This window comes from Heteronotia binoei, chromosome 1 (assembly GCF_032191835.1).
Source record: "Heteronotia binoei isolate CCM8104 ecotype False Entrance Well chromosome 1, APGP_CSIRO_Hbin_v1, whole genome shotgun sequence".
Taxonomy (NCBI): Eukaryota; Metazoa; Chordata; class Lepidosauria; order Squamata; family Gekkonidae; genus Heteronotia; species Heteronotia binoei.
In genome coordinates this window covers 175,760,787-175,779,059 of record NC_083223.1, presented here as the reverse complement: position 1 = coordinate 175,779,059, position 18,273 = coordinate 175,760,787, and the positions used below count along the sequence as shown (strand labels likewise).

At 44.8% G+C, this 18,273-nt stretch overlaps 1 protein-coding gene across 1 annotated transcript in view; it reads left to right on the top strand.

Moving 5' to 3' along the window:
* Positions 1–15,319, top strand: part of YIPF3 (Yip1 domain family member 3) — a 33,669-nt gene extending 18,350 nt beyond the window's left edge. Inside the window, exons 6-9 of the mRNA XM_060244464.1 lie at positions 9,344–9,475; positions 10,394–10,507; positions 11,769–11,892; positions 14,850–15,319. Coding sequence (XP_060100447.1) covers positions 9,344–9,475; positions 10,394–10,507; positions 11,769–11,892; positions 14,850–14,971 — 492 coding nt within the window. The 3' untranslated portion in view covers positions 14,972–15,319. The remainder of the gene's footprint in view (positions 1–9,343; positions 9,476–10,393; positions 10,508–11,768; positions 11,893–14,849) is intronic.
* Positions 15,320–18,273: the final 2,954 nt, after the last annotated feature.

Here is an 18,273-nt window from a genome sequence, read left to right as displayed (position 1 = left end):
TTTTGGTGATAATTCTAGAAGGTGTTGTAGATCTTCATAGAACTGGTTCACTTCAGCCTCTTCTGCATCAGTGGTTGGGGCATAGACTTGGATTACTGTGATGTTGAACGGTTTGCCTTGGATATGAACCAAGATCATTCTATCATTTTTGAGATTGTATCCCCTTACTGCCTTCCTCACTCTCTTGTTAACTATAAAGGCCACACCATTTCTTCTACGGCACTCTTGCCCACAGTAATAGATGTAATGATCCTCTGAGTTAAATTCACCCATTCACGTCCATTTAGTTCGCTGATTGCCAAGATGTCGATGTTCAATCTTACCATCTCTTGTTTGACTACATCCAGCTTACCTTGATTCACAGATCATACATTGCACGTTCCAATGTAGTATTGTTCTTTGCAGCATCGGACTGATCTTCATCGTGGTCTCTGTGCAGTACCACACATGGGTCTTGCCTTCGGCAACAGTTCCTAACCTTGGAGACTCCAAAAGCTCACTTGAGCGTTATTTTTAGTGTGCTTTCTGGCTCACCGTGGAGAGCAGGCACTGACTGCGCATGCCTGGTGCGAGCGGAAGGCGCCCCTCCCATTCAGTTTCTTCCTAACTGCCGCTCGGACAACACCTTCCTTGTTGCATTCCTCTCCTTAGCTCATTCTCTTCGTGTTCCCTTCGGTATCGTATTCTTTTCTTCTTGTCTATTTTTCATCCATATCTGTTTAAAAAAAAAAAGGAGCCTTATTTCTGCGCTTTTCTTTCCTTTCCCCTTCCTCCCTCTACTGTCCGGAGCGAATGGAAGGGAAAACTACTTCTAAAAAGTGACGCAGCTATGCCCACTTCTAGCAATTCGCCGCCTCCCCCATCTCGAGAGGGAAATTCGGCTGCGTCGGCCGCTGTGATATCGCTAAGAAAGCATAAATCCGACAAAGCTGCTTCCCACCATTCCGAGTCCAGTCACAAGTCTAAGAAGTCGAGCCATCGCTCAGATTCATCTGCTTCAGCTCCCCAAAAACATTGGGAATCTACATGCAAAACCAGCAAGGCTTTTACTGACACCTCCAGCTTCGACGGCCTCGACTTCGACTTCCACCTTGACTCCGATGGCCTCAACTTCGACACAGCGTATCATCCCAACACTCCTACCTGTAGAACTTGCAGCTCTCACTGATGTCATCAATGAGATGCCCAAACTCACTTGAAGCGCAGATGTGATTCTGATCCCTTCCAAATCTCCATTGATCCACGGCTCCCTGCCTCTGGATATCCTGGAACCTGACCCCAGGCATCTTTTGGATCCAAACGCATTCCGAGATATATGGGTTTCTCCTCTGTATAGAGAACCGAACACATATCGAGACATGGGGGTTTCTGCCCTGTATAGAGAGCTTCATGAGTCATCCACCCAAGTCTCAACATAGCTTTATCGAGAGACATCCACTCAATTCTAGAATCGGGACGACACGGCACCTCTCTCCTATGAAAGGGATCTTCCCACCACCGTTCTTGCTCTCCCATCCACTCAGAACTCCGCCATGACTATCACTACAACTATTCCTCTGCCTTGAGATTGCCTTCGCCTCGGTACTGGAGGGCTTACAGACACTTCTCCAGATCTCCTTCACATGAAAGGTTTCAACGTTCTCGGTACCGTGATTACGCTGAGTACAGGCACTCTAGGAGTCGACATGCTTCTCTTACATATGTTCCTTGGCTCCAAGCCTTGGCCTTGACCTCCACCTCGGCTCCGGCTCCTAGATCTCTGATCTGAGCTCCTCGTTCACCGATTGCAACAACACCTTCGACTCTGATCCAGGTCCCTCGCTCACCAGTTGCAACCATGCTCTCGGCTCCCATAGCTCCACCAAAAGATCCCAACAAACGGCCATCTCCTTTGACTCCAGGTCAGCCTCTGCTTCCTCCAGACAACTCAGAGTCAGTGAGTTCTAGGTCCTCCAGCTCCAACCACCCTAATTCTCCAGCCTCCCCTGGCTCCGACACGCCTCGCCTGGACCAGCCTCCCCTGGCTCCGACACGCCTCGCCTGGACCGCCTTTCTCCACCCGATGGCTCTAAGGCCTATCTCAACCTAATTTCCACCATGGCTGTGGCTCTCAATGTCACCTTACCTTCTGACACCCCGGCAGTCACTGATGTGGTGCATGACTTAGTACAATCCGACCCGCCTGCTGGATCTTTACTTCTAATGCTCCCTGTCCACCTTGAGGGACTTAAGGAAGCCTGGGACAAGCTGGCCTCCATCGCACCAACTCTGAGGAGGTTTGACTCTCTTTATAGAGTCCATGCCCCGGATTCGAAGTTTCTCTCCTCTCACCCTGCTCCGAACTCAATAATCTACACTCGGCTTCGAAGGCAAAACCCTCTAGACACCCTGCTCCCCCGAACCGGGAAGGGCGTATACTCGACACCCTAGCACGGAAGATCTATGGCCTGGCTACCACCAACTCGAAAATTAACAGTTATTTGGGTTACCTTTCGACTTATGTTTTCAACCTTGCCAACCAGTTCAAGCCCCTAATTCCTACTTTACCAGACGCTGCTCAAAAGCTGGCTCATCAATTGGTTTCAGAACTCTCCAGAGTCAGTAAACAACAGTTCAACACCGTTGGCATGCAGTGTCCTGCTCCTCCAGGGTCTTTGCGTCATCAGTAGCACTTCGACGCCATGCATGGCTTCACTCAACCGACCTCCAGACTGACATCAAACAGAAGATAGAGGACCTACCGTTTGATGGCCAAGGGTTGTTCCACGCATTCACGGATGAGGTCCTCACATCCGTAGATGATGGCTGTAAGCGTGCTAAGCACCTAGGTGTCACCCAGCAACAGCAGCCCCAAACTTTCAACCACTCCGAAACAGCCGTTTCTGAAACGCCAATGTTCCCCTAAACAGTCAGAATACTGGCGTCGAAAGGGACCCCAAATCAAACCGTCCTACCAGCAAAAGCCATGCTCACAACCAGGCAAAAAGGCTACGCCACCCTCTAAGCAGTCTCTTTGACTTCCCTCTCCTGCTTTCTCTAAGTCACACAAGGCTTCCCCGTTCCTCAGGACTTAGCAAAAGATCACCACAGACGCCTGGGTACTTACTATAATTTGGATAGGTTACTCCATAGAGTTCATTTCGCCCCCTCACCATCACCATTTTACTTTAACACCGCCGTCCCCGTTTCTTCGAGAAGCAATCCAAGATCTCCTTTGCAAAGGGGCCATAGAACCCGTTCTCCTCCACCTCCAAAAGATGGGGTTCTATTCCAGATACTAGTCCCAAAATGAGGCGGAGGCAGACGTCCAATTCTAGATCTCAGGAAACTCAACGATCAGATAATTTACAAAAAATTCAGAATGATCTCTGTTCAGTCAATCCTGCCATTGATCCCGCAGAACACCTGGATGGCATCCCTGGACCTTCAGGATGCCTACTTCCACATATCGATAAGGCCCCATCACTGGAAATACCTGAGATTTGCCATGGGTCACCACCACTTCCAATATCAGGCCCTCCCATTCGGACTGTCCACGGCCCCTCGCATTTTCACAAACTGTATGGTAGTGGTGGCTGCAGATCTTCGTCTCCGAGATATCACCATCTTCCTGTACCTGGACGACTGGCTCCTGACTGCTCAGTCACCTCAGCAGTTCGAATGGGACATTCAGGTCACACTATCCCTTCTGGTATCCTTAGGTCTGTGTGTGAACCTTGCCAAGTCACAGCTTACCCCTACTCAGGACTTACAGTTCATAGGTGTCCGCTTCTGCACGCACCTTCATATGGTTTTCCTCCCTCTTTCGCGCAGTGTACAAATCATGGCAACTACCACTACTATTCTTCAGTCTCCAACTCAACCTGCTGTCGTGTTTCAACATCTTCTGGGATACATGGCAGCAACTACATCCGTTATCAGATTTGCCAGGCTTCGGATGAGGCCTCTGCAACTCTGGTTTGTCCACGGCTTCCATCCTCACAGACAACCTCAAACCACGATTCTCACCGCACCCAAGGAGATCCTACTATCTCTCCACTGGTGGACCCTTCAGCCCAACTTGCTTCAGGGGATGCCCTTCATCCTGCCTTCCCCTACTGCAAATGTCACCATGGATGCCTCGAAGTGGGGTTGGGGAGCCCACTTAGAGGACAAGACTGTCAGGGGTCTGTGGTCTCCTGCGGAGAGAAAATTCCACATCAACTGCTTGGAACTAATAGCAGTCCACAGGTCCCTTTAATCCTTCCTTCCTTCTCTAACGGGTCATCATGTTCAAATCACATCAGACAACATGGCAACCATCTTCTACATAAACAGAAGAGGGGAACGAGATCTGTTTGGCTTTGCCATCTCTCCATTGCCCTGTGGAAATGGTGCATTAAGCACATTTACCTCACTGCAATCCATCTACCTGGAGTGGAAAATACTCTAGCGGACTCTCTCAGCCAGTTTCGACTGGACGATCATGAATGGTCACTCAGTCCTGCACATCTTCATCGCATCTTCCGTTGCTTCAGGAGACCCAGCATAGATGTCTTTGCCACACGACTCAACACCAAATGCTGTCATTTCTACGTGAGGGGGAGCAACTATGCATTTCTCAACGTTTGGACGGGAGGTCTCCATTATCTGTTCCCTCTATTTCCACTCATCACATGCTCAGTCCTCAAGATTGTCCGAGATCAGACAGACTGCATTCTCATCACTTTGTGGTGGCCAAGACAAGCATGGTTCACGAGACATCTTCAGCTGTCGCGCCACTTCTATCGTCGTCTCCCTATGGTACCCAACCTCATTCAACATCAAGGTCAGGTCTGGCATCACAATCCTCAAATTCTACGCCTCACAGTGTGGAGGATCTGTCCATAACACTGCCCCCAGAAGTGCAGCATGTTATCCTCAGCGCTAAGAAGCCTTCCACTAGACGTTCTTACCTTCTTAAATGGAAGCTTTTCTCCGCATATGCACAATCTCATTACATTAATCCTGACATCGCTCCAATCTCCTCTATTCTACAGTACCTATTGTCCCTGCAGGTTTCAGGACTTAGTTACTCTTCACTAAAGGTTCATTTGTCCGCCCATCTCATCATCCCATGTTGATGGCCAGTTTTTTTGCACCGTTTGTCTAAAACTTTCCTCAAGGGACTTTTACATCTACATCCCCCAATTAAACCCATCATTCCTGCCTGGAGTTTATCCCTGGTCCTAGCTCAGCTTGTTAAACCACCTTTCGACCCCTTAGCGTTTGTTTGTCCTACGTTTACTTTCCTGGAAGACTGTCCTATTGGTTGCTCTTTCCTCAGGCAAACAAGTGATCTATGTACCTTCCGCTCTGATCCACCTTATACTGTCTTTCATAGTTCCAAGGTAGTTCTTCGGGCAGACCCCACCTTTCTCCCGAAGGTCGTCTCCCCCTTCCACCTTTCAAGTGCTACCTCCTTACTAGCTTTCTTTCCAGAACTCAAGGACTCAGGTCAAAGATCACTGCATACTCTTGATGTGAAGAGAGCCTTATTCTTCTATCTTGCACGTACACAACCTTTCTGAAAGGACCCATAAAGGCTCCAAGATATCCACCCAAAGACTTTCCAAATGGGTGTCTAGTGCAATCCGGTTGTGTTACGAGGCTGCTAAACAACCATTACCTGTTGGACTCAAAGCTCATTCAACCAGAGCCATCTCAACTTCTTCGGCATTTCTGCAAGGAGTATCCTTGGACGACATTTGTGCCTCTGCAACCTGGTCCTCTCTGTCCACGTTCGTCGCTTATTATGCCCTGGATGTTCATGTTAGACGTGATGCCTCCTTCGGCCAGGCAGTCCTCCGCTCAATCTTTCACTAATCCTCCTCCAGGTGAGTGCAAGGTGAGTGCCCATATGTGAACTAACTATTATGTTTGCTTACCAATTGCCAGCATCCACCTCCTGTGTTTACCTTTTAATCACCCATGTGTGGGACTGCACAGAGACCACAATGAAGATAAAGAGGTTGTTTACCTGTAACTGATGATCTTCGAGTGGTCATCTGTTCAGTCACACCCACCCACCCAGCCTTCCCCTCTGCTGGCTCTTTGCTTCTCTCCTGCATGGATGTCAGTAGCGGCTGGAAGAAACTTAGTGGGAGAAGCGCCTTCTGCTCGCTCCAGGCATGTGCAGTCAGTGCCTGCTCCCCAGGGCAAGCTGGAAAGCGCGCCAAAAATAACGCTCAAGTGAGCTATTGGAGTCTCCAAGGTTAGGATCCATTGCCGAAGGCAAGACCCATATGTGTGACTGCACAGATGACCACTCGAAGATCATCAGTTACAGGTAAGCAACCTATTTTTCTTTCACCATCAGACACATCCACAGCTGAGCGTCCTTTTGGCTTTGGCCCAGCCACTTCACTCTTTCTGTGGTTACTTGGACTTGCCCTCCACTCTTCTCCTGTAGCATATTGGGCACCTTCTGACCTGAGGGGCTCATCTTCCAGCGCCATATATTTTAACCTTTTGTTACTGTCCATGTGGCTTCCTTGGCAAGGATACCGGAGTGGTTTGCCATTTCCTTCTCCAGTTGATCACATTTTGTCTGGGTTCTCAGCTGTGGCCTGTCCATCTTGGGTGGCCCTGCATAGCATAGCCCACAGCCTCACTGAACCGCGCAAGCCCTCTCACCACGTCAAGGCAGCAGTCCATGAGAGGGATTGTTTATAATTACATACACACAAAGAGCAACTATCCAAAAACACAAGCAAAATAATTTACAACAAACTATAAAAGGCAAATAAGTAAATCTTGTAACTTATTTTCTCAGTCCAGAACATAATAAATAGAATCTAGTGTGTATTAAATTTGTCAGCTTTTTTGAAAATTGCTCCATCAATACAGTGATACAGCAGATTTTATTAAACCATTCATTTATAAAAGGGGGTTCTGCCTTTTTCCAGTTTGCTGCTATAACCCTCTTGGCAGTAATGAACAAACTTAAAACTAGCTCTTATCTGAGAGATTTGCATTGTTTTTCAAGTATACTAGCAGTATTATCTTAGGTTCAAGAGATATATTGGTACATAGCATTTCATGAACAAGCTGGACCATAGTTTGAGTCCAGTGGTACCTTTAAGACAATAAAATTTCATTCAAGGTATGAGCTTTCATGTGCACACAAAAGCTCATAACTTGAATAAAATGTTGTTGGTCTTAAAGGTGGCACTGGACTCAAACTGTATTTTGCTGCTTCAGACCAACACGGCTGCCCACCTGGATCTATCAAGCTGGACCATAGTTCTCCAAAGCATTTATATCTTAGAGCATTTCCAAAAGATATGAAATATATCAGCAAATGATGAACGCCTCCAGCATTTATCTTGAAATTAAAGACAAGTGCTAATCTGTAGAGAGTCAAATACCAATGAAAAAATATTTTATAAAATGTTTCTTCTAGTCAAAATCAATCTACAGCTAACAGTTTCTCAGATCCAACCCTATTCTTCCATACTTGTCCCCTTCCTCTCTAGTCCTGATCTTGCCACAGTGATCCAGATTGCCTGGAGATATGGGCTGGGTTGTCATCAGTACGCTGATGACAACCAGCTCTATCTACTGATGGACAACTGGCCTGCCGATGTCCCAAAAAATCTGGACCAGGCGCTGCAAGCCGTGGCAGGCTGGCTCAGGCTGAGTAGGTTGAAGTTGAATCCAACAAAGACAGAGATCCTGTGCCTGGGCCGTGGCCGTCTAGGAACGGAAATTCCCCTACCGGTCTTTGACGGCACGCCACTGAAAACAGTGCACAGGGTCAAGAGCCTGTGGGTACTACTGGAGCCTTCTTTGTCAATGGAGGCCCAGATAGCAGCCACTGCTAAATCTGGGCAAGGCAGTTGGCTCCCTTCCTGGAGTGCAATGACCTGGCAACAATGATCCATGCAACGGTCACCTCGAGGTTAGACTACTGTAATGCCCTCTACATGGGGCTGCCCCTGTGCCAGACCCGGAAACTGCAGCTAGTGCAGAACGCAGCAGCCAGACTGCTAATGGGGCTCCCTAAGTGGGAGCACATACAGCCTGGGCTGCGGGAACTGCATTGGCTGCCAATTGTGTACCGGATCCGGTACAAGGTGCTGGTTACTACTTTTAAAGCCCTATATGGCCGAGGACCTGCCTACCTTAGGGACCGTATCTCCCCATATGTTCCCCAGAGAGTGCTTCAATCTAGCTCCCAAAATCTGCTGACAATCCCTGGGCCGAAGGAGGTCAAAGCTATGTTATATGTGTAGCACCAAACTGATCTGTGTTTTAAATTTGTTTTATTGATGTTCTGTTTTTATGTTTTAATGGGGTAATTTGTTTCTTTATTATTTGATTACTGGAAATATTGTATTTATATTATGTTATGTTATGTAAGCCGCCCTGAGCCTGCTTCATCGGGGAGGGCAGGACACAAATTAAAAATTATTATTATTATTATCCATGCAACAGTTACCTCAGCAATATATTACTGTAACTCGCTGTACATAGGGCTACCATTGAGACTGATCCAGAATTTACAGCTTGTCCAGAATGTGGTGGCCTGGATCCTCATGGGTACCCCAGTGACTGCACATATTTGACCTGTTCTTTGCCAGCTGCTCCAAGTCGACTACTGGATCCGCTTCAAGGTCCTGGTTTTGACCTTGGAAGCCCTTAACCATCAGGGACCAACAAACCTGTGGGACCACCTCTCCCAGTATGCCCCCCAAAGAGCTTTATGCTCAGGAGATCAAAGCCTACTGGCAATCCCTGACCCCAAAGATGTCTGGCTGTCCTCAACTAGGGCCAGGGCTTTTTCGGCCCTGACCTGGCAGAACTCTCTACCTAGTAACATCTGCACCCTGTGGGACCTTGCTCAGTTCTGCAAGGCCTACAAGTTGAGGGCAGCAACAGTTCCTTAACATGGCTCCCACATACCAATCGCAGTATGTGATCCATCTTATGGAGGGAGTGAAGTTATATATATGCCATCGATTTCTAGAGGAATTATACTGCGTTTTTTGTCTGTTTTAACAAATTAATGTTTTTCTATCTATTGATTTTAATTGTCATTTCTAATTTTGCTGTATGCCACCCTGAGCCCTCTAAGGGTGGGCAGTTTATAACTTTTATTATTATTATTATTAATAATCTCTAAATCCTACCATTATTTAAATATAACTTAAGAGGCTATTTAATATACAGGACCTGTTTTTTAAGCAGAGGTTTGCTTTGAACTCAATTGGACATATGCTGATGAGGACAAGCTAATGCCTTCGGTGGGAGCATGAGTGGTCAGTGCTGTTTGGCAGTCTTGTTAAAGGACTTGGTTAACATTTTTATTGTTCTTCCACAGAGAGAAGGCACTCTGATGGGTACAGCAATTGGCACTTGTTTTGGTTACTGGCTAGGAGTTTCTTCCTTCATCTACTTCCTGGCGTACCTATGCAATGCTCAGATCACCATGGTGCAAATGTTGTCACTATTGGTAAGAATATACTTCCTCTCCCACCAATAGATTCTTTGGCATGGACTGAAAAGAAGGAATAGATTGTCACTCTCTTAGGGGAGGGACCATGGCTTGGTGAAGAACATCTGTTTTGCATACAGGCTCAGTATCTGGTATCTTCAGTTCAAAGAACCAGGATGTGGAAGACTTCTGCCTGAGGCCCCCAGAGAGCCACTTTCAGTCAGAATAGACAGTACTAGCCTTGATTAATCAGTGATCTGAGTCAGAATATGGCAACTTTATATGTTTATATTTGTGCTCTCTCTTTGATGATGATATGGGATTTATATCCCGCCCTCCACTCTGAATCTCAGAGTCTCAGAGCGGCTCACAATCTCCTTTATCTTCCACCCCCACAACAGACACCCTGTGAGGTGGGTGGGGCTGAGAGGACTGTCACAGCAGCTGCCCTTTCAAGGACAACCTCTGCCAGAGCTATGACTGACTCAAGGCCATTCCTGCAGGTTCAAGTGGAGGAATGGGGAATCAAACCCAGTTCTCCCAGATAAGAGTCTACACACTTAACCACTACACCAAATTGGTTCTTTTGCCTGAGTTCCCTCAGTTGCCCTTTTATTCTTATCTCATGCTGGACACTGACAGTGAAACAAGGCAGTATAGTTAGCTTCCAGGCAGAAATTAATTAAGCTTTGCAAGTATGTATAGTAATTAAGTTCAAAAGTTAGCCAAGACTGCCAAGGGTATAACGTAATATTTTCTAATGGTTGTATAAGTGAAGCATAATTCTGCTAGTCAGCTTTAGTTTGTTGGCCTGTGCTACCACTTAAGCCAGTGCTGTCTAAGGGAGAATATACAGGAGGAACTTACTGATTTACTTCTGTCTGGGAGTTCTCTCACCTCTTATGCAGATCTCATTGTGTGTTCCTTTCTTTACAGGGCTATGGGCTTTTTGGGCACTGCATCACCCTCTTTATCACCTACAATATCCATTTCCACTCTCTTTTTTATATCTTCTGGCTGGGCATTGGCGGGCTCTCTACAGTACGAATGGTAAGTTGTTTTAGACATTGTAGAGAGGTATGTGTAATGGTTCATTTTAGTATGGCCAGTTTATCATATGTGCATGTGATATGATCTCCATTCTGCTTTGCAGTAAATAGTTGCATAGTGGAGCGTCCCCTCCAGCTAAAGGTATCTTACTTGCCTTTCTCATCTGTATAATATGTTGCATCAGCCATTAATTAATTAATTAATTAATTAAATATGTTACCTTTCTGCTGCTGTATTCAGGGTTGTTTACAAAGGTAAAGGTAGTCCCCTGTGCAAGCACCAGTCATTTCTGACTCTGGGTTGATGTCGCATCACAACATTTTCATGGCAGACTTTTGTTATGGGGTGGCTTGCCATTGCCTTTCCCAGTCGTATTCATTTTTCCGACCTCAGAAGGATGGAAGGCCAAGTCAACCTTGAGCCAGCTACCTGAACCCAGCTTCTGCCAGGATCAAACTTAGGTCATGAGCAGAGCTTGGACTGCAATAGTGCAGCTTACCACTCTGTGCCACAGGGCTCTTTCAGGGTTGTTTACGCTTCCAAATCATGGCCTACAACAAAGGACTATTGAAGACCCTTTATGCCTTATTCAGAGTTATAAATCATCTGTCATTCAGAATACATTAGAGTTGATTACATAGCACTAAAATGTATTCTGTGGTTATTCTAACCGTCATTAGAAAGAACACTGATTTAAAAGATAGTTGGCTGTGGCTTGTGGTGGAAAAATGTTCCAGTGATTAAAGCTAAAGAGTGGATCTGCCTAGACCGAGGGTAACCAGGGATGTGAAATACCTTCTTTTTTTAAAAGGGGAGGCTTCAGTTTCCATCCCAGCTTAAAATAACATGGCTTGACATGAAACAGCCTGACTGTCTCATTTTGTGCCATGTGTTAAATTCTGATTGGCTTCTACTAATTTCATGCAGTATTTCTCCATTGTCACTAGTGAGCAATAACTGCTTCCTTGGCATGGTTCTTTACCCATAAAATCTCACTTGAATTCACATGCATGGTCTAATGATACTCAAATTCATTATTAGTTTCAGTTAATAATGGTGCAGGCGAAAACCTGTCATTGAAAGGAAGAAGTGAAAGATGAAAAGACTTTTTTTATTTGTATACTTTTCCATTCATTGACTTCTCTACCAAAAGGTCAAGTCGTAGGAACTGTGCTATAACTTTCTTACCCTCCTGCATTTGTATTGGGGGGAGGGCGTGTTTTGTCAAAAGTTGAGAGGCCTCATTGACTATCTTTCCTAGGTTGCTGTGCTTGTGTCGCGCACAGTGGGACATACTCAACGACTTATTCTGTGTGGAGCTCTTGCTGCCCTGCACATGCTGTTCCTCCTTTATCTGCACTTTGCGTATCATAAGGTTGTGGAAGGTAAGAGACGAGAATGTGTTTTGGTTCTAGAAAAACATGAGTTGGATCCAGCAGAGGAAAAAGTATTTGTGTTTGTTTGTTATATTTGATACCCCCCTTGTTGCTGCAGCCCTCTCCTCTCTCCTATGGCTGCATTTTGCTTGTGAGGCTCTCCCATTCCTCAAAGAGGAGTTTTGAAACAAACTGCAGGCTGTTTGAGAAAGGTGAAGTTCATCACTTTCTCTGAATTCCTTCACTAGATGTCTCCAGTCTTTGCCAATGAAATACCAGTTGTTCCATGTTTTACCTGGCTGGAGCTGTGGTTTCAAACCACTGGATATGAAAACATTACTTAAAGGGTTTCCCAACACTTCTAGGAGTTTTAAAGCACATGTTCTGTTTCCTGTAAGCAAATCATTGTTTAGGCTTCATGGTATGTTCTACTCATCTTAGAGCAGTTTCAAACATAATGACTTTCTTTTATGCATAATTTCTCTTTAAGGAAACGATGTGTACATTGTCATGTGTGATGAACGGGCTCATCTTTCTTCACATGCATGTTGTAGTGATGTCTTTATAGGAAGCTCGCCATGTGTTGAAACAATCCTGTTTTCCTGTTGTTAATTCTTCTCATACGAATATACAAGCATGTTGGGAGTCTGAAATTATTTGCTTGTGGCTGGACCGAAGTGTGCCTCACTCAGGGAAGATTTAATGTGTGCCTAGACTGGTCTTTTTTGCATATTCTGCTGATTCATATAGAGGAAAGGGATAATACAGCTTTCATATCTGTCACTCTTGGCACTTTGTCCTCACCCACAATCTTATATTGTCCTCACTCACAATCTGTTTCAAATTTACCGTTTCTGGGTAAGGTAGCTGAAAAAGCGGTGGCAGAGCAGTTACAGATTTTCCTGGATGAGACATCCGCCTTGGACCCATTCCAGTCTGGCTTTCACCCGGGCCATGGAACAGTGACTGTCCTAGTTGCTCTCACAGATGACCTAAGACGGCATCTGGATCAAGGCAGGTCAGCGTTGCTGATACTTCTTGATCTGTCAGCAGCATTTGACACAGTTTATTACAATCTTATGACCCACCACCATCGCCAGAGTTCAGGGGATGGCCTTACAATGGTTTTCCTCCTTTCTCCAGGGACGGGGACAAAGGGTGGTGCTTGGCGAGCAGACTTCCTTGCGGCATCCACTTATATGTGGAGTGCCTTAGGGAGCCATTCTCTCGCCAATATTATTTAACATCTGTATGCGCCCCCTTGCTCAGATTGCCCATGGTTTTGGGCTGTGTTGCCACCAGTATGCTGATGACACCCAGCTCTATCTGTTGATGAGTGGCTGGCCAGTCGCCACCCTGACCAATTGCCCGAGGCATTGGGAGCCGTGGCTGGGTGGTTACAACAGAGCCGGCTGAAGCTGAATCCAGCTAAGACGGATATCCTGTACCTGAGTCGGGGTGGGGTGGGTATGGACTCCCAGCTTTGGACGGTGCCACATTGGTGCCAGCCCAACAGGTGAAGAGCTTGGGAGTGACCTTGGATGCCTCCCTTTCCATGGAGGCCCAGATCACGATGGTTGCTAGGTCTGCCTTTTGTTATCTTCGGCAGATCAGGCAGCTAGCACCATATCTATCCCCCCGGAACCTGGCTACAGTGATCCATGCAATGATCACTTCCAGATTAGACTACTGTAATTTGCTGTATGCTGGTTTACCCTTGAGATTGATCTGGAAACTACGGTGGGTGCAGAATGCGGCGGCTCACCTGCTGACTGCACCATCTTTATGGGTGGGCAGTCGGCTGGCGCTCCACAATCTGCACTGGCTGCCCATTGAGTACCAGATCCGCTTCAAGGTTTTAGTTCTAATGCTTAAAGCCTTACGCGGCCTGGGACCAACATACCTGCGGTCTCCTTCCATATATGCCCAGGAGGTCGTTATGTTCAGCCTCCCAACATCTGTTGGCCATCCCTGACCCAAGAGACGCCCGCCTTGCCTCAACTAGGGCCAGGGCTTTTTCAGTCCTGGCCCCGACCTGGTGGAATCAGCTCCCTACAGAGATCCGGGCCCTACCTGGCTTATTAGCCTTCCGTAGAGCCTTTAAAACGGAGTTGTTCTGCCAGACTTTTAGTTGCAACTGCGGGCATCTATTCTTGATCTGGTTGGCTTTCCCTATTGATACTGTCACCTGTGCTATGAAATGGATTATCATCTGCCATCTCTATGAGATATCATGATGTGAGACGACCAGGCTGGGCAATATGTTATGATATGGTAAACTTCTCCAAGTCTGTTGAGTTGTCTGTTTTTAAAATGTTTTTATTGTATTTTATTGTTTTATCATATGTTGTACTCCACCCTGAGCCCTACGGGGAATGGGCGGAATAGAAATATACTAAAATAAATAAATATCTCCTTAAAAAGGTAAGAGCATTTGTATTCTTAGTCTGAATCAACTGAAGTCTTGCACTGTCCTTTGTCATGACCATTATCACATCATTTAATTTAATTTTTTATTTATACCTCGCCCTATCCCGCATGTGGGCTCAGGGCGGCTTACAGCAGTAAAAACAGACATCAAAATTAAAACATCATATAACAGTTTAAGTTTAGAAAGTAAGATTGATTTGTGTCATTATAGCCATTAATTTAAGCACTGTTCTAATTTAATCTGTTAACCAAAGCTCTAAGTCTAGCTATGCTGTGGTTCCAGACATCTTCACAATTGCATCTTGAGGCCCACCTCTCCTTTAACAGATTGCAAGTTCAACATTAAGAAAAATAATTTTCCACCCCACCCAGACCTGCAGTTACTGGAGGGTAAAATGCATCGTGTATAGAAAACAAGTACATATCAGTTCTGGGATGGCAAGGGATCAAAGCAGCTAGATGAAATATGACATGCATTGATGTGGGTATATTGTAGGCTTGGTGTTAACTTGTCATGTTGCTCTTCTCACTCACAGGCATCCTGGACACATTGGAAGGACCCAACATCCCTCCCTTTCAGAGAGTTGCCAGAGACATTCCTGTTGTTTCCTCTGCTGTACTGAATACAACAGCCAAAACAGCTGCACTGGCCTTGTAGCCTAACAGACTCTGGCCTGCTCTCCCTGCTCTACATAGGTTGTACATTCTGCTGCTGTTACCAGGGAAAAGGGACAAAGTAACAGAAGCAGGACTTGGTTTTATCTGCGGATCTCCTTTTGGAAATGATGGCTGTGTGCTCTTGAACACATTTCAAAGGAACTACCTGTGTCCAGCTTTGACCGAATTGTGCTTGGTAGTGCCTTTCTTCTGGCCCATGCACATTTAGCTGGGATTGCATAGCTCAGTCACTTTGCTCCCCTCACCCTTTGTACATGCTCTTGTCTCTTCTGTCTGTATACTTGTACACTTCTTTTGGCAATTGAAGAATTAAATTAAATGGATGCTAGTTTTGAGTAATCTCTTCCATTGAGCCCAGATAACATTCCTAGAAAAGCAAATACATCTATACTTGCGTTTTAAAAATCTAAGCAAAGCTGTGGATATACTTTTATTTTTTCATCTAAGGTACATTTTTCCTTCCATAAGAGCATTATTCAGCTATCGCTGAAGCAAAGAACAGCAACCGGTTATTTTCCTTTCTTGTTAGTTTATGACAACTTTTCTGCATTCTGTATAGTGTGAGTTAATCATGCATTATTTCTAAATTGCATACCACTACACTGTCTTTTATATTGAAACTGGCACGCTTTGGTTACTCTAATTCTCTTCAGTGTATGGTAAACTGCAGTCAGATGTCAAGACAAACGTTGTTCAGGGAAATAACATAGGGACTCTGTGTGTGTGTGTGTGCGCACACACACACTCTCCTGACTCCTACTTTCTCCCCCGAAGCAGAGAGTTTGATGCAAAACTTAGACGTTCCATCATCATGCGCCAATGCACTGTGAGTCAAGTTGCAGGAACCCTGTCAAAACTGGCTTACTCCTCACAACCCAGGATTGTAAATCTTGTTTAAAGTGTGATATTATTTAGAGGCTTATTTTGGAATTCTGTTCTTAAATAATACAGGATAGCAGAAAGGAACGTTCTTATCCTAGTAGAATCTGCATACTTGCTGAGCTGTGCTAGTTGTAAGCATTCCAGGTTACCAGCCTTGTAATCCTCACCACAGCTGGTCTAAAAAGGGAAGTTTTAACGTGTAGGTGACTGGCACTGCCTTTGCTGTGTGACTGTTAATGAGGTCACTCATTTGTGTATCCAGTGCCACTAGAACATAAAGCACTTCAGTTTCTTTTTCCGCCATGATCTAGTTTTCTTTCATTAAGTAAGCAACTGTTTAACCAGGAATATGGAAGAGAAAAATTGGCATTTATTTATTTAATGATAGTATAGATACCTGGGAAAATAGTATATACATTTACCACTGGCCTATAGTATGTAGATCTTTACAAAGAAAGAGAACAATACTTTCAGAAGAGTTACTAGGATTCAATGTGATAAAAAACATATCCAGCAAAATAATTGCATGAGTAAGACAATTATTACTAGTTGAAACTTTGTACGGGTTGTGCAAGTGCATAGTAATTGTCACCTACAAAAACTTAAGATTGCTATACTATAAAAATCAATACTGATTGTGGAATAATTTGTTATCACCCTACTTAGAACCAAGAGAAAGCAATGGCATATAAAGGTAGATCTGCCAAGAAGCTTCCCATTGTCTTGGCTTGAGGCTTCTTGCATTAAGCCAAGAAGTATAGTAAACCAAATTAGGTAGGGCACAAAAGTTATTTCTATATGTGACATATACCATCCATTCACAGCCTAGGATTTTCCACAGTGGCAGAGGTACAGGTTGTATCATGGGAACTGGGTGTGCCAATTGAACATAAGTACCGAAAACCTGATTAAGGGGGGGGTGGAAATGCTCATGAAAAGTTACTGTTGTGCCAATAAAAGTAATTCATAGTTGATGAGATTTTACCCCACCCTACCCTGAGGACTTGGAGCAGGTTCCTTCCAACATAAAAAGTAAGTATACAAGTGCCTTCATAAATCAGATATTTTAAAAGAAATCTCACTGTAAATCTTTAAAACCTAGTATCCCTTTGCCTTTTGTCCAAATTAACATCTTATCTACTCAATTCCATTTTTGTTCCCATCACAGTTTGTTCACTTATCTTACTGAAACATTGACAGAGGTTTACATCTAAAGAACCCTAGGCAGAATTCTACTGACACAAGCTGCCTCTTCTTGCTGTACCCCCTTGCGACTAATAGAAAGTGAAGGGGTGGCGGAGGGACTTATATGTAGTGCTATACAGTAGGCTGCTGCTGGGAGGGGGAGGAACTTGCAAGGTGAAGTACCTTCTGCTTACACAAGGGAGCTCTTCAAAGCTGTTACATTCTATCAGCAAGTATTTTCTAGCTCATGGCCACCTACCAAAATGAGGTTAATCACAGTTCCATAAGCAGTCCTGTAATAGGACCTAAGAGGTTAAAGCCCTTTAAGACCTGATGATGATAGCATTACTCTGTTAAGGCATAGCAAAGGAGAATGAAAATGCCTGCAGTTGCCTGTCAGGCAATAATGAAGAGTTCTTAATGGAGCTTGAAAGCATCCCTTCAAGCACTACTCTGTCTAATAATAGCCTATCTAATGGAACAGAATTTAATTGTAACCTGCAACAAATTCTGTGCCACAGTTGCAGCATCTATGTCTCAAATAACCTGTATAGCCTGAAGGACTGAAAAGATGCTGCTGTTTCACTGATTCACTTTGATAACCTTTCCCATTTCCCATGTTCTGGTTTCCTTACAAAAATCCAAACTCTGTTGGAGGTTTTAATTACTTTAGATTCTTTAGTAGTTGTGCCTTTAAATTATATTTTAGAGTTACTTTTGTTGATTTCTACAATGCTGTAAGTAACCCTTTCACATTAAGTGAGCTTAGAACAATATTCCACAATAACTCTTCTTCCACTAACTAGCATAGGAATGTGGAGATTCAGGTGAACGCTACAAAGAAGGTGATTTCCAATGCAAAGCCTCAGAGAACCAGTTAAAGGAAGGAAATTATTTATTCTAGGCTGATTGGGGAGAGATTCCATGGACAACATGTGGACTTGTTTTAAAATGATTCCAGATAAATGTATGAAGCTGCTTTAAACCATTATTCCACCTAGCTCATTATATACCCAACAGTGGCTCTGCAGGGTGTCAGCCAGAAATCTTTCCTGCCCTGCTTCCCAAATCTCTTAACTAGAAATACAAAGAACACAGCCTGGGACACAAAGCATACACTATTGGCTCTTCCCAGGAAGAGAGAGAGGTCAACCATTCACTAACATCTGATAGAGCTGCCAAAAGGAGAATGTTCCATCAGCTTAGTGCAGGAGT